The 13,652-nt window shown below is 28.7% G+C and overlaps 2 protein-coding genes and 1 non-coding gene across 4 annotated transcripts in view; 1 reads left to right on the top strand and 2 right to left on the bottom strand.

Annotated features, from left to right (window-relative positions):
• LOC104710817 (root meristem growth factor 4-like) lies at positions 7,305-8,833 on the top strand. Its single transcript, XM_010427474.2, has 5 exons — positions 7,305-7,521; positions 7,671-7,738; positions 7,820-7,979; positions 8,316-8,362; positions 8,455-8,833. The coding sequence occupies exons 1-5, from the start codon at positions 7,431-7,433 to the stop codon at positions 8,677-8,679; spliced, it is 591 nt and encodes a 196-aa protein (XP_010425776.1). The 5' UTR covers positions 7,305-7,430; the 3' UTR covers positions 8,680-8,833.
• TRNAK-CUU lies at positions 12,624-12,696 on the bottom strand. Its single transcript has one exon. It is a non-coding gene; the product is annotated as a tRNA-Lys (tRNA).
• The window catches only part of LOC104710816 (WAT1-related protein At3g30340), a 3,537-nt gene continuing 2,655 nt past the window's right edge, over positions 12,771-13,652 (bottom strand). The window contains exons 5-6 of one of the 2 annotated variants that reach the window (XM_010427472.1): positions 13,496-13,647; positions 12,771-13,081 (exon numbers count right to left, since the gene is read on the bottom strand). In XM_010427472.1, coding sequence (XP_010425774.1) covers positions 12,910-13,081; positions 13,496-13,647 — 324 coding nt within the window. In that variant the 3' untranslated portion in view covers positions 12,771-12,909. Of the gene's footprint in view, positions 13,101-13,495; positions 13,648-13,652 lie in introns of both variants that reach the window. The other variant, XM_010427473.1, reaches the window with a different exon arrangement.

Raw genomic sequence — 13,652 nt, 5'->3', positions numbered from 1 at the left:
AACAGAAAATGATTAAAAAGCCAAAAAAAATCTGAAAGTAGCATCAACCTCAAGGTGTAAAATAAAGACAACCAGTCACAGGTCATAGGCAGAGACAATGTTAAGAAGAGTTAGACATAAATTACCTTTAGAAAGATCTCATTCTGTTGATCAATATAGAGATTCCGATGAGTTGAGGTTCCAAGCTAGAATCAGAATCACAAATCGACATTAGAGAGAATCAAAAGCTAACTCTAACCAGTCAAAGAATCAAAAGATAACTCTATCCAAATGCAAACTTAAACACAAATATCATAAACTCAAACACAAAATTCAAAAGCTCAAACAGAAATTACTCAAACGAGAAGCCAAGATTCCTTACCATATGGTCTCAACGCCTTCAATATGGTCCTTACTCAAGACTGGTAGATGATTTCGCCCAGGAAGCTGCAACAAACCGTAAATCAAAGCTTCATAGTCTAGCGGCACCGGTGGTTCTCGAGCTTCCAGTGGACATTCCCATTCGCCATCACTAGAATCTTCATCACTCTCAGGCTGTTCCTCTTCCATATACTCATCCTCATCAAACAGTGGCTGACGAGGTGGAGGTGCTTAGTCGTGTTGCGGAAGATTTGCTTCATTCCATGGTGTTGTCTCGGGAGCAACAAACTTCCCTCCTCGTCCTTTGGTCGATTTACCAGCCATTAGAAGCAATCAAAGAGAATACAGAGAGATTGGGTTTAGAGTATGAGAGAAATCGATCGAAATAGAGAGATTTGGTTAGAGATTGAAGAGAGAGTTTCAGGTTGAGAGCAAGAGAGCAAAACCCTAGATCTAAAAAGTCATGTCGATATTTACTAAGTGTCGAATGGGTTTTGTTTTAACTTTATAAATCTTACGTAGTCACAAAAGGGTCACAAAAATATTAATTATAATCAAATATTAGGAGGGAGGTTTTGCCGCTAAAAGAAAACCCAAAATTTTAATCTGAAAATAATCCGTCGCAATTATGTCGCAATACAGTCGCAAAGAAGTTTGAAATGGTCGCTAATAAGTCGCAAAGTGTAGCAAAGAGAGACAAATTTGTGACTAACATCTAAGAGTTGTAACGAATTTGTTAACTTATGATCGAAATAACACCTATCTATTGTGATGTAAGGATGATATTACAATAATTAAAAGTCTAGCAAGTTAAATTAGTAAAAACACATGCAATGCTTGTAAGTTATGAAATTGCAAACTCATTACTTAACATTACATATCATGTTACATGTTATGGTTTGATTAATTATAAAAAAGATACAAAACCATAAGTTGACTATAGCATTGCTTATTTTTCCAAGTCTAATGTTGTTGGAGTCATTATAAGACTTATAATATAGACAATTGTCAAAATATGAATAGATAAATGTCCAAGTAAAATACGAGCGTCGCAAAGACGTTACAAAGTCATCCCGAACTCAGGTGTTAGTCGCAAAGTGGTCCCGAACTCAGGAGGTGGTCGCAAAGTCGTCGTCTTTTTGTAGCTGATTTACGACCACTTTGTAACTGCTTCAAGAAACAGACGCAAAAACGCTACCTTATTGTGACCAATCTAAAGAGTCACAAAACTTTCTAATGAATTTTAAAGCTTTTGATCGATCTACAGTCCATCTAATTTGTTACAATCAATGAAATTACAACAATAGAGCAAGATTAATCCTTTACATGACAATAATCATGAAATGCATTTAAGTTCTGATCATTACAAAGCATTACTAAACATTACCTAATATATTAAGCAATGTTTAAGATTTTTAAGAAATTCTTACAAATGTTTAGAATTCTATAATATTTGTAAGTCACTGCTTATTTTTCCAAGTCTAATGTTGTTGGAGTCATTATAAGACTTATAATATAGACAATTGTCAAAATATGAATAGATAAATGTCCGAGTAAAATACGAGCGTCGCAAAGGCGTTACAAAGGCATCCCGAACTCAGGTGCTAGTCGCAAAGTGGTCCCGAACTCAGGTGGTGGTCGCAAAGTCGTCGTCTTTTTGTAGCTGATTTACGACCACTTTGTAACTGCTTCAAGAAACAGACGCAAAAACGCTACCTTATTGTGACCAATCTAAAGAGTCACAAAACTTTCTAATGAATTTTAAAGCTTTTGATTGATCTACAGTCCATCTAATCTGTTAAAAACAATGAAATTACAACAATAGAGCAAGATTAATCCTTTACATGACAATAATCATGAAATGCATTTAAGTTCTGATCATTACAAAGCATTACTAAACATTACCTAATATATTAAGCAATGTTTAAGATTTTTAAGAAATTCTTACAAATGTTTAGAATTCTATAATATTTGTATGCCACTGATTATATTTTTCCAAGTCTAATGTTGTTGGAGTCATTATAAGACTTATAATATTGATAATTGTAAAAATATGAATAGATAAATGTCCAAGTAAAATACGAGCGTCGCAAAAGCGTTACAAAGTCGTCCCGAACTCAGGTGTTAGTCGCAAAATGGTCCCGAACTCAGGCGGTGGTCGCAAAGTCGTCGTCGTTTTGTAGCTAATTTACGACCGCTTTGTAACTGCGTCAAGAAACAGACGCAAAAACGCTACCTTATTGTGACCAATCTAAAGAGTCACGAAACTTTCTAATGAATTTTAAAGCTTTTGATCGATCTACAGTCCATCTAAACTGTTAGAATCAATGAAATTACAACAATAGAGCAAGATTAATCCTTTACATGACTATAATCATGAAATGCATTTAAGTTATGATCATTACAAAGCATTAGTAAACATTACCTAATATATATTAAGCAATGTTTAAGATTTTTAAGAAATTCTTACAAAAGTTTAGAATTCTATAATATTTGTATGCCATTGATTATATTTTCCATGTCTAAGGTTGTTGTAATCAGTAGAAGACATCTAATATTGACAATGGTATAAATTTGAATAGAGAAATGTCCAAGAAAAATATGAGCGTCGCAAAGTCATTACAAAGTCGTCCTGAACTCAGGTATTAGTCGCAAATAGGTGACCGTAGATTTGTTCCATTTTGATGAAAACACATAAGAAAATGCCCAACAAAACAGAAAAAACACCAAAATTTCATATTGAAACTTGCAGCAAGCACAGGCGGCGCTTAGGGTTTGTAGAGAAGAAGATGAATCGTGTGTAAATTATGTTTTTGCCCATCTGTCAGTTTTTTGCGTCTCAAAGTGGTCGCAAACTATGACAGGTGAATATTTGTGACGATTTTGCGACTTCATTTTGGGCGTCTCAAACATTAGGTGAGTTAGATACTAATGTTTCCAACGTTTTCTAAATTTATTTTGCGATTGATTTGTGACGGAACAAAAAAACTTTAAGAGAGTTACAAATAAGTCTTATTTTGTAACGATTTAACGACGGCTTTTTGCAACCCTGTTCTTTCCGTCCCAAATTAGTCGCAAACTACGACCTTTTTTGGACCAGTCTTAAAAGCGTAGCAAAAGGGTCCGCGATTTGCGACTACTCGCCGACTTCCCAACATCGTCGTTAATTTGCGACTGATTTGTCTTGGTATTGGTGTTGGTCGTTAATTGGTCACAAATACGTTACAAAGTAGTCGCTAATATTTGCGACTACAATTTTGGTCACAACCAATGGTCACATATCGCAGGTTTTCTTGTAGTGATTTTAGTAAATCCATGCAAAGACACATTTACATGCTTTTTTTTTCTTTCCTGTTTACATGTTCCCAACCTCTGCACTTTGTTTGATGCACTTCCTCGTGCCTTTTTCACAATTTTTGTTTTTGTTTTCCTCAACATGATATTTCATCTGTTTTATAATCAACTAGATTCAGACCCGCACGTACGTGCGGGATTGATTTCAAAAGCTAAGTTTGCTATTAAATTTATAATATATTACATATGTGTGGAGTTATGTTTGTAAACATATTTTTTTTAGCAATGTTAACATTCATATAACCGAACTCATACCAATTAAGTACTCGATTTGTTTATAATTTGGTTTAGACTAAAAAAGTGATCAGTTTTGTCTTTTATTATACGTAAAGATAACTACATTAAAAAAAACAATAAGAGAAAGACGGTACATCTATTTCAGGACAGAAAATAGTAAAACAAAAGTGGTATATCACGTCCCAGATATGATTTTTCATCTCATAACTGTGGTTTTAATAATAATCTACACATTTCATATTATATATTTTAGTTTATCAGCTAAGGAAATAAGTAAGTGTTTTGGATCCTCACGTTTGTGAGGGTTTTATTTGTAGATACATTTAGTTGTATAGGATCTATAACATTAAATTGTATTAGTTTGCTATAAATGTGTGAGAATGAAATAATAATCCTTTCACCATAGAATTTATTATAATCGTAGCAGTTATGATATTAATCCACTAAGACTATTCTTAACTGTTAAAAATTGTTTTTTTTTTCCACTTATGAACCAAGATCCACAAAATTTCAGCATTGTATATATTTTGAATTAATATTTTGGAAATCGATAATATTTCAATTTTTGAGATACTGATGGATCTAAAATCCAAAACTTATATAAAGAATATACTACTTTACTAAATAGTAAATTGTGGTTAGATTATATATTACAAATATAATAACTGTTTTCATAATTGAAAAAAATAATAATTAATAATTCACTTTTTTGGTTTTTGATCTATTTATTATAATCAGAATTAATTAGTATTTTTGTTAAACTTTTTTATGAAATAAAAGATAAATGATGATTTTTTATTGAACATATTAAATTAGATGGTCATTTTTGGAAATAACAAATAATATACCATCAAATTAAATAAGTTTAGATATATAGAGTATGGATTTTAATAATCTGATATGTTGCGGAAACTTTTAAAAATGATTTCAAAAATATTGGGTATAAAACTTTTGATATTCCAGGAGTCGATTTTTGTTTTCCTTCATTCATTATACACTTGGTAAAATAAAAAACAAAAAATGTGATTTACAATTTCTTTGTAAAATATATTAATAAACGTGTGGATGGATACACTAATTTTCTATACAACATGTTGTTTGCCTGTTGAAAAGTCAAAATACAATAAAATTAATCACAAGTTCTTTGATTTTACTACTTCATGTTTCAACCTACATGCTTTCTTCTTCGCACTACTAATCTCACAAAAAAAGACGGACATCTTTGTGTGTGTTTGATGACTGCAGCCAAGCTATTATAAAATGATTTTCATAGTTTCTTCTTGTGTGATCCTTGTCTTAAGATGAGTTGGAATTGTACATAATTTTCAGGTTTAGTAGTCATTTATTCTCTGTATGAACATAAAGATTTATTAACATGAAATTAATAGACAATTTTGTTTTGAAAAAAAAAAGAGACAGTTTCATAGGCTTCTCGACTATGTTGACCTTTGACCCTGCATAAACACAACCAAATTATTAGCTAATTTAAAAAACATTAAAAATTAACAACAATTAGAATCTTAATGTTTATGTGTATTACATACCTATGAGTTTGATTCCCAAGTCCAAATTATTGAACCGAAGTTTGCCATCTACAAAAACAAAGCACACAAATTAATATTACACAAAAATCACCTTAAAACAAAATCATCAAAAAAAGTTATCATGATATTGAGAAGAGCAGGAACAGTTGTGTAATCAATTTATAAATTTATAAATTTATAAACTCTTTCAATCAAAAGGTGTGTTATGCAAAATAAAGAGCAAAATTAACATAATATAAAATCTACCAAGTCAACAAACTAAGTAATATTCAAAAATAAATAGATCAAAGTACATAGTTTTGAAGAGATACTGACACACAAGGTGGAGAAACAACTGTCTCCATGTCTTCCATTAGCTGAAATCAAGAATAAAAAAAACTCAAAATTAGATTCTACTTCAATTAGCAAATAGAACAAAAATATATATGCTATCGAAATTGAAGACCAAAAAAGGATAATCTAGGATTTAAACACAAATATTTCGTTATACATATAGGAAAATGGTATGGCATAAGTTAAATATCTGTTCGTATTTTTCATTTGTTGTTAAGATATGTTTTGCCCAAAATATTGTATAAATTTCCTAATTGTTCGTCCACAAATTTCACTACCACAAATTTGTCCATAATTCCGTAATTATTGTTTTAATTCATAAAAGTAATTTTAATTTTTTTTGAACAAATTTAAAAAACTAACGTTATTTATTTCCATTTTTGATAATCCAATATTTGTTTTCTTTAATTAACCACATTATTTATGTTAACAAATGAAAAACGACTACTTCTTACCCAATTAAACATTATCATTATATCAAAATTAAATATTTGTTTCCAGAAATATCTCAAAATATATTAGAAAATTAAATATATTTACATATATGTAATTTTGAATTTAAGAGTCCGATTTTTATGGCAACAAATTTATATAATTTCCGTAAATATTAGGAAACTATTATTATTTTTAATTCAATTTCCATAAAAATTAGATAGTTATTATCTTGTTGATTGCGCTTTTGTAGTATAATAATTTCAATTTCCATAAACATTAGAAAATTGCACCCGATTTTTTAGTGTTATATCATTAAATTTTGGTTCAGCCAATATACCTAATATCAGTCTGTTTGGCTTCCTATTAATATCGATCTGTTTGGCTTCAAAGATTATACATATCCTTATTCTGATTTCAGTGGCATTTCATTGTAATAATGTCTAATCCTATGTCTTTTTATTAAAAATGCTTCCGTTTTAATAGTATAGATAAAATTTCACAATTTTTTTCTTTTAATATTGATAGATAATATAATTAGTATTTCTACTTAAAGTGCAGAAGCAGAAATATTTCAAAAATTGAAAAAACCAAAATAGTAATAAAATTTCAAAATATATTTTAATTTCCTATCACTTTACTTATTCAACGTTAAATATTTAACTTGTATCTCGTTATTTATTTGAATCAAATCAAGTTTCGCCTTGACATATTATTTTGAGAAATCGCATTAACATAATTAATTATATTAATTAAGAATCTCTTTAATATAGCACTTGGAGTACTGTATTTGTAGTTTCCCTTATGCTTGATGGGATTTTCTCACCTTTTGGCTTTGGTATAGCAGAAAATATGTATGTGAAGATCTTTGCGTTATTTTGTCTGAAGGCCATTGTTTATTTTTTTACAAGGAGACAATACATACATATATATATATATATATATGTATCACATTGATAATAAAGATGCACCTAGAAGTACTAATATTCTTTTTGTTTATTACCAGACGACAAAAACCGTGCCCTTTTGACTCGGGTCTTTGCTCTTTACATCTTAATGAGACCAGAATAAGAAATTGGTCAATATTGAGCCTTTTGACCCTCATATGTATGTATCTCTTATTCAAAAACAAAAAGAGAGAGAACTTGGAAGAATCTGTCTTTGATATTCATGATGCGATTCACAACCATAGTAGTAGCTTTCCTTTTGATTATTCAATCGCTAGAAGAGGAACATGTCCTACTAGTCTATGCTCATGAAGGTGCCTTTACATAGAGATCCCTAATTTTGCTTTTCTTCTATACCTTACTTTTTCTTGCATATTTTTTTTCTTCGGCTGATGATTAGCTTAACAAAATTGCTAGTAACAAGTTTTGTTTAAAAGTAATATCTTTAAAACTTGATTCATAGGCGGAGAAGCGGGTCACAGGAGTCTTGACTATCGTGAAGATCAAGATTCATCGACACTGCACCCTCAAGTAATACACTTATTTTCAATGAATCTTTCTCAATTTTCTTTTTATGAAATCCATTATATAAATTTATACACCATATAATAGGTTTTATACAACGTTGCACCGAGGAAACTAAGGTCGGGGAGAACAGTGAGAGCCGAGAAGAAGCAAGTCACGGCAATGAACAATGATAATTGGAGTTTCAAGATGTCAGCTTCATCAGAGCATTTGACGGTTGGGCATAAATTAGGGTTTCACAAAAGAAGTAAGAGTTCTTTATTTAAATGGAAACCCAAGAAGAAAAAATCTTCTAGTCCATTTGTAGCTTTCTATGATAATTATCATGGACCAGCACGCCATCCTCCTAGGCATAACTTATAGTCACAGCAAACAATTTATAATTTGTAATATGTGTAGCATTTGTATAATCTCTTTATTAATTAGTTTTATTCTTAAGCTTCAGTAATCATTTTTAGCTGTTTGTACAAAAACACATTTAATTCCTTCATCCTTTATAAAAAAAACTTTATTTTTATTCTGAAGTGATTGGTTAAAGTAGTGAACATGTCTTTATTTTAGATATGTTTTGGCTTTACTGCAGGAGAGCACAAGCAGACCAATGTATTGGCAGATATTGACACCACCAAGGTTTGTCTGTAATCCATCTTTAAAGACTCATAGATTTAGTCTCCTTGTTATCCCTATAGTATTTATCGTTTTATATATAACTTTATTTACAGCATACATCTTGTCAAAAGATGATGACCATAGTCAACTATCCCACCATCGATAATAGCCTTTCAAGACTTGAACCATCTACTTCAGCCAAGAATATGAAGAAACTGGCTCGATTGTTACGCAATGATTATCCGATCCATAGTAAGCCTCGACGCAAGCCTCCAATCAATAATCAAACTCCTGGCTTGATCAAAATAATTGTGGATCCGTTGAACAAAGAAATTTAGTTACGGATAAAGTATGATGATAACTTTGGTGGATAGGTAAACGATTTTGTTGGTCGTCCCAGTTTTGTTTCGATGTATAGGGACATATTCACATATATGTATAGGGACATATATATCTTTGTGTTGTGATCAAAGTAATAGTTATCTCTTTGCTTTCTTGGGGTTCGTTGTAATATCCTTACTCCTTACTCCTTAGTCGTTATTTTGACCTTGCTTTGAATTTAGTTTTTTTGTACTGGCTTTTTGATATGAAAAGAATATATATTTTAAAAGTAAAAAACGCCTATACATATATGTGAATCATATATATAAAAGTAGAGTTTCAGTCTCTCCTTATTGGTCCACTTGGCAATATAATTTTAACAAAAAAAAATTATATTAGAACACATATTTAAAACAATTAATTTTCACATTTAACTCACATAATATAAAACTGAAATCTTTATAGCTTCTCCCTATAAATTATGCATTAACTTTATTTCTCCACTAAGTTGTATTAATCAATTGTATTAAAACAAAACAATAAATTAGAATTGTAACTCTCATTTTTCTAAATGTAATTTTTCATCATTTCTCTTCCTATAAATACTCATTATCTTATTCTCTTAGTCTATCACTCTTTCATTCTCTCATCTTCTTCCACTACTCTCAAATCTCTTTTTTGTTTTGTTTTGTTTTGTTTTGTTTTGTATTTTTTTTGTTATTGTTGTTGTATGGGTTATAAAAAATCAAATCAAATATCATTGTAAAAGCTTAGTTTTAGAGTTTGTATGATATGTATATCTTATATATTTATTTTAATCTTTTAAAATGTTTATCTCCATTTTCTATTTTATATTAACATCTTATAAGTCATTATTTTCATACTTCCTTACAATATTCACCACACAATAAGATCATAAAGTTGAAATGATCCATATGTAATTATCTATTATGTCTCTGGTTATCTCACATATTCATGTATCATTTTTAATAATTTATAAAGATCAATATAATATTTAAAGATCAATATAATTATCCATTTATCCATTTATAAAGACTATTTTGTTTTGTGATCCAATTGTTAAATCTGCAGATATCAATATAATATATATATATATATATATATTTTTATGATTTGAGGTTTTTGAAAACAAAAAGAACATAATTAAACAATTGGTTTTTTGTGTCTTTAATCAAAATAAAAAATGATCCAAAAAACAAAACATATTCAACTGGAACTTAAATATAAAAATAAAATATAATTTTAAAAATATCATTTCACTAAATTCTCTAAAGATGAAACCATTAGTATGAAATCTAGCACTATAAATTAAATTGATGAGTGAAAACCAAAAAAATATAAGTTATCCTTGGGATTTTAAAAATTATTGAGATTGAAGAATTCATATAATTTTATAAGAAAACTAATTTAGTTTGTCACTTAAAAAGTAATATTTTTTATTTTGAAATATTATGTGTAAGTGTTGAGTTTATATCAACAAACAACCAAATCATGTGAATTTTGATTCAGCCACTTGGTATTCCTTTTATTTTAGGTTATAAAAAATTAAAATATTTATTTATAATTAAAGACATGTAACTCCATTTAACTCAAATGTAACTCCTATCCAATAATTGTACATTAATTCATTCCTCCTACTAACTTATTATCTTTCAAGAGAAATTATTTTTGGTTAAATTTTAATATTTTTTATTTATTTTGGTTGGCTAAACTTATATTCATATTTTGGTTGGCTAAATTAATATATTTCTCATGTAAAATTATTGTTTATAATATATTTCTCATTTCAAAGTTTAAAGCAATATATCATATATATATATATAAGAGTAAGGTTTTGGTCTCTCTTTATTGGTTGATTTTCATTTAATGTTTTCTTATTTTTTTTTTATTTTTTTATTTGCTTTCTAATTGCTTTAAACAATATTTAAGATCCAATAAACACAATACATTTAACTCACACATTAAAATAAAATTATAACTGAAAATAAAATAAATTATGCATTAATCATATTCTACCACTCAATTTTATTCAAACACAATAAATTACTATTGTAACTCCATAGTTCTAAATGTAACTTCCATCATTTCTTATCATATAAATAAGCATTCTCTCAATCTATCATTCTCTCATATTGACATTCTTTTACTATCTCATTTTCACATTCTCTCATTCTCTTCTACAATACCTCAAATCATTTTTCGTTTTTTTTTTATTTCTTATTTTTGTTGTGTGGGTTGTAAAAAACAAATAAAATATCATTGTAAATTTTTAATGCTAAATTTTAATTTTAGAGACTACATGATATATATTTTACATTGTTCTTATTTTAAAAGATTTATCTCCTTTATCTAATTTGGATTATTATCTTATAAGTAATCATTCTCTCTTCCTCTCCCACCAATATCAAATGTTGTTATATCTCATATGTGTTGTAAGAGTTTGATTCTATATTTTAATTTAGAAAGTATTATATATATATATATTTTACATTGTTCTATTTTTTAAAGATTCATCTCCATTATCTAATTTGGATTACCATCTTATAGTAAACATTCTCTCCTCCTCTCCTACCAATATCAAATGTTGTTATATCTCATATGTGTTGTAACTTGTAAGAGTTTGATTCTATATTTTAATGTAGAAAATATTATATATATTTAACATTGTTTTCAATTTTTATTTTATTTATATAAAAAATATTTCTTTTATATTTCTTGCCTTTCTAATCTATTCATATTTATTTTTTAAATTTGCATAGTTAAATTTAAATTCACATATGTTGGTTTTAACAAAACAATCAACTTTATTTGAGAATTAGATGTTCCTATTCATTTTTAAACGATCAATGTGTAACATATAAGCATTTTGTCTTGCAATCACAAGTTCCATTTCCATTGCTTAACTCCATGGTTAAACTATAATATATGTTGTCCTATTTGTAGGAATAACAACATACTTATTTAATTTATTTAAAAGAGCAGATGATTAAACGAAATAAACATTTCTCCAAATTTTATAATTCAATCAGTGAGTGTACTTATTACTTTGAAAAACTTTTACATTGAAGTTCATAAAATCATATAAGAAAACTAAAATACTATATCACTTCAAATTTGGAAGGAAACACTTGGTATTCCTTTTAAAAAAAGTCAAGACACATATAAAAATTTATTAATATTTAACTCACTTTAAAGACATTAAAGGTCATTTAACTCAAAAATAACTTCTATCCAATAATTTCATACATTCCTCCCACAAATAAATATATATATATATATATATGTTCAAGATTGTATTTAAATATTACATAATTTTTTAGTTAGCTAAATTTATAGTCACATATATACAATATATATATATATGAATTTATATTACTTATTAACACCATAATTTGACCCATTATTTGCTTAACTCAATATTGGTTTCAAAGCCAACTAAAGAAAAACAGAAACGATCTTATTGATATTAGACCAAAACATGGGCATACAAACATAATCACTTACACGGAAGATATTTTTAAAAAATAACTTATTATTGCAACATCAACGTATGAAGGGTTTACATAAGCAGTTAATTAGAAAATCTATAATACAATAAATGTATTGGAAACAATATCAGTCAATGATAAGATTGGATCCTCAAAAACAAGAAACAACATTTTCATAATTCATAAAAAATAAACGCCACAATTATACACATCTGAACGAAATGGTATAAACATATAGTGTATAAATAAAAGTGACGGCAAAGTTCGTATATGCCTAATTAAAACGAAATAATACAAAAAAGAAAACGAAAAAGACCAAAAAAAATAAGAAAGTGCCAACTACACCACAACCCACGCGTTGCGTGGGGAAGCACCTAGTATGTATATATTTTAAAAGTAAAAAACGCCTAAACTCCTAATATGAAAAGAATATATATTTTAAAAGTAAAAAACGCCAACCGTTGGGCTCAAACCCACGACCACAAAGTTAAGAGCCTTGCGCTCTACCAACTGAGCTAGACGGGCAATTTGTTAAGCTCTTTTGATTATACATTTTGACGCCATTGCTTATGATTATGAAACTAAATTAAGAGTCTCCAAATCTGAACTTCGTATTTTTATTTTTGAATAAGAATAACATTTAATTTATTGTGTAATTTCTTTAGTATGATGTTCTAATAGACATTTACTCAGTTGGAGTTAGAAATATGCGAAACAGTTAAATATATGTTGAAGTAATTATTTAGCAGAGACTGGATGGGCAGCACTATTGAGTTCCTTTGGTGCTGTCCCACAACCTTCAAGATCGAGATTTAATGGTTCTTGTTTGGTAATCGGCGCAGACTTATCCTTGCTTTTGCCCCATAAAAGTATATAAAGTCCCACGATGATGACTACTGATCCTATCACACTTCATTTACATAGTTCATCTGTCAGAAATTATTAGTAATAAAAGTCAAAAAGAACCATATAATAACAACTTGTTAGGTGAAAAGAAACACATATAATCAGCTTTCCCGTATGTAATCATTTCTAGATTCCTGTTTAATCCGTTCTATTATAATCTATATATACATCGATCAAAGCTATATAAGTCTCAATGATTTTCTATAAGATAACAATTTTTAAATTTGTATTATGCAATATGATGCATCAATTTGGTTTATAAAGCGTTAAACTTCTCTACTAAGATGAAAGGGTCTTTAATATAGGCATATTCTCTACTAGTCAATTGCTATTTAAATGTATATAGTGCAATATTATTTGTACTATGATGCGTTCAATGTAATTTAAAATTGATATTTGTAACGAAATATTAGGTTACCTTCCACAGTAAATTTGCTCATGAAGAAAAGAGAAGCTGAAAATGGCAGCAAAGACTTGGATCAAAGGTATGAAGCTGGACGTGAAAACCGGACCTCGTTGCCTGAGACACCACGACATTCCCACGTAGCACAGTCCCGATCCAACGATACCCTATA

The sequence above is a fragment of the Camelina sativa genome, chromosome 9, assembly GCF_000633955.1.
Source record: "Camelina sativa cultivar DH55 chromosome 9, Cs, whole genome shotgun sequence".
NCBI classification, from domain to species: Eukaryota; Viridiplantae; Streptophyta; class Magnoliopsida; order Brassicales; family Brassicaceae; genus Camelina; species Camelina sativa.
Note: the sequence above shows the minus strand (reverse complement) of the source record. Positions and strands in the feature narration are given on the sequence as shown.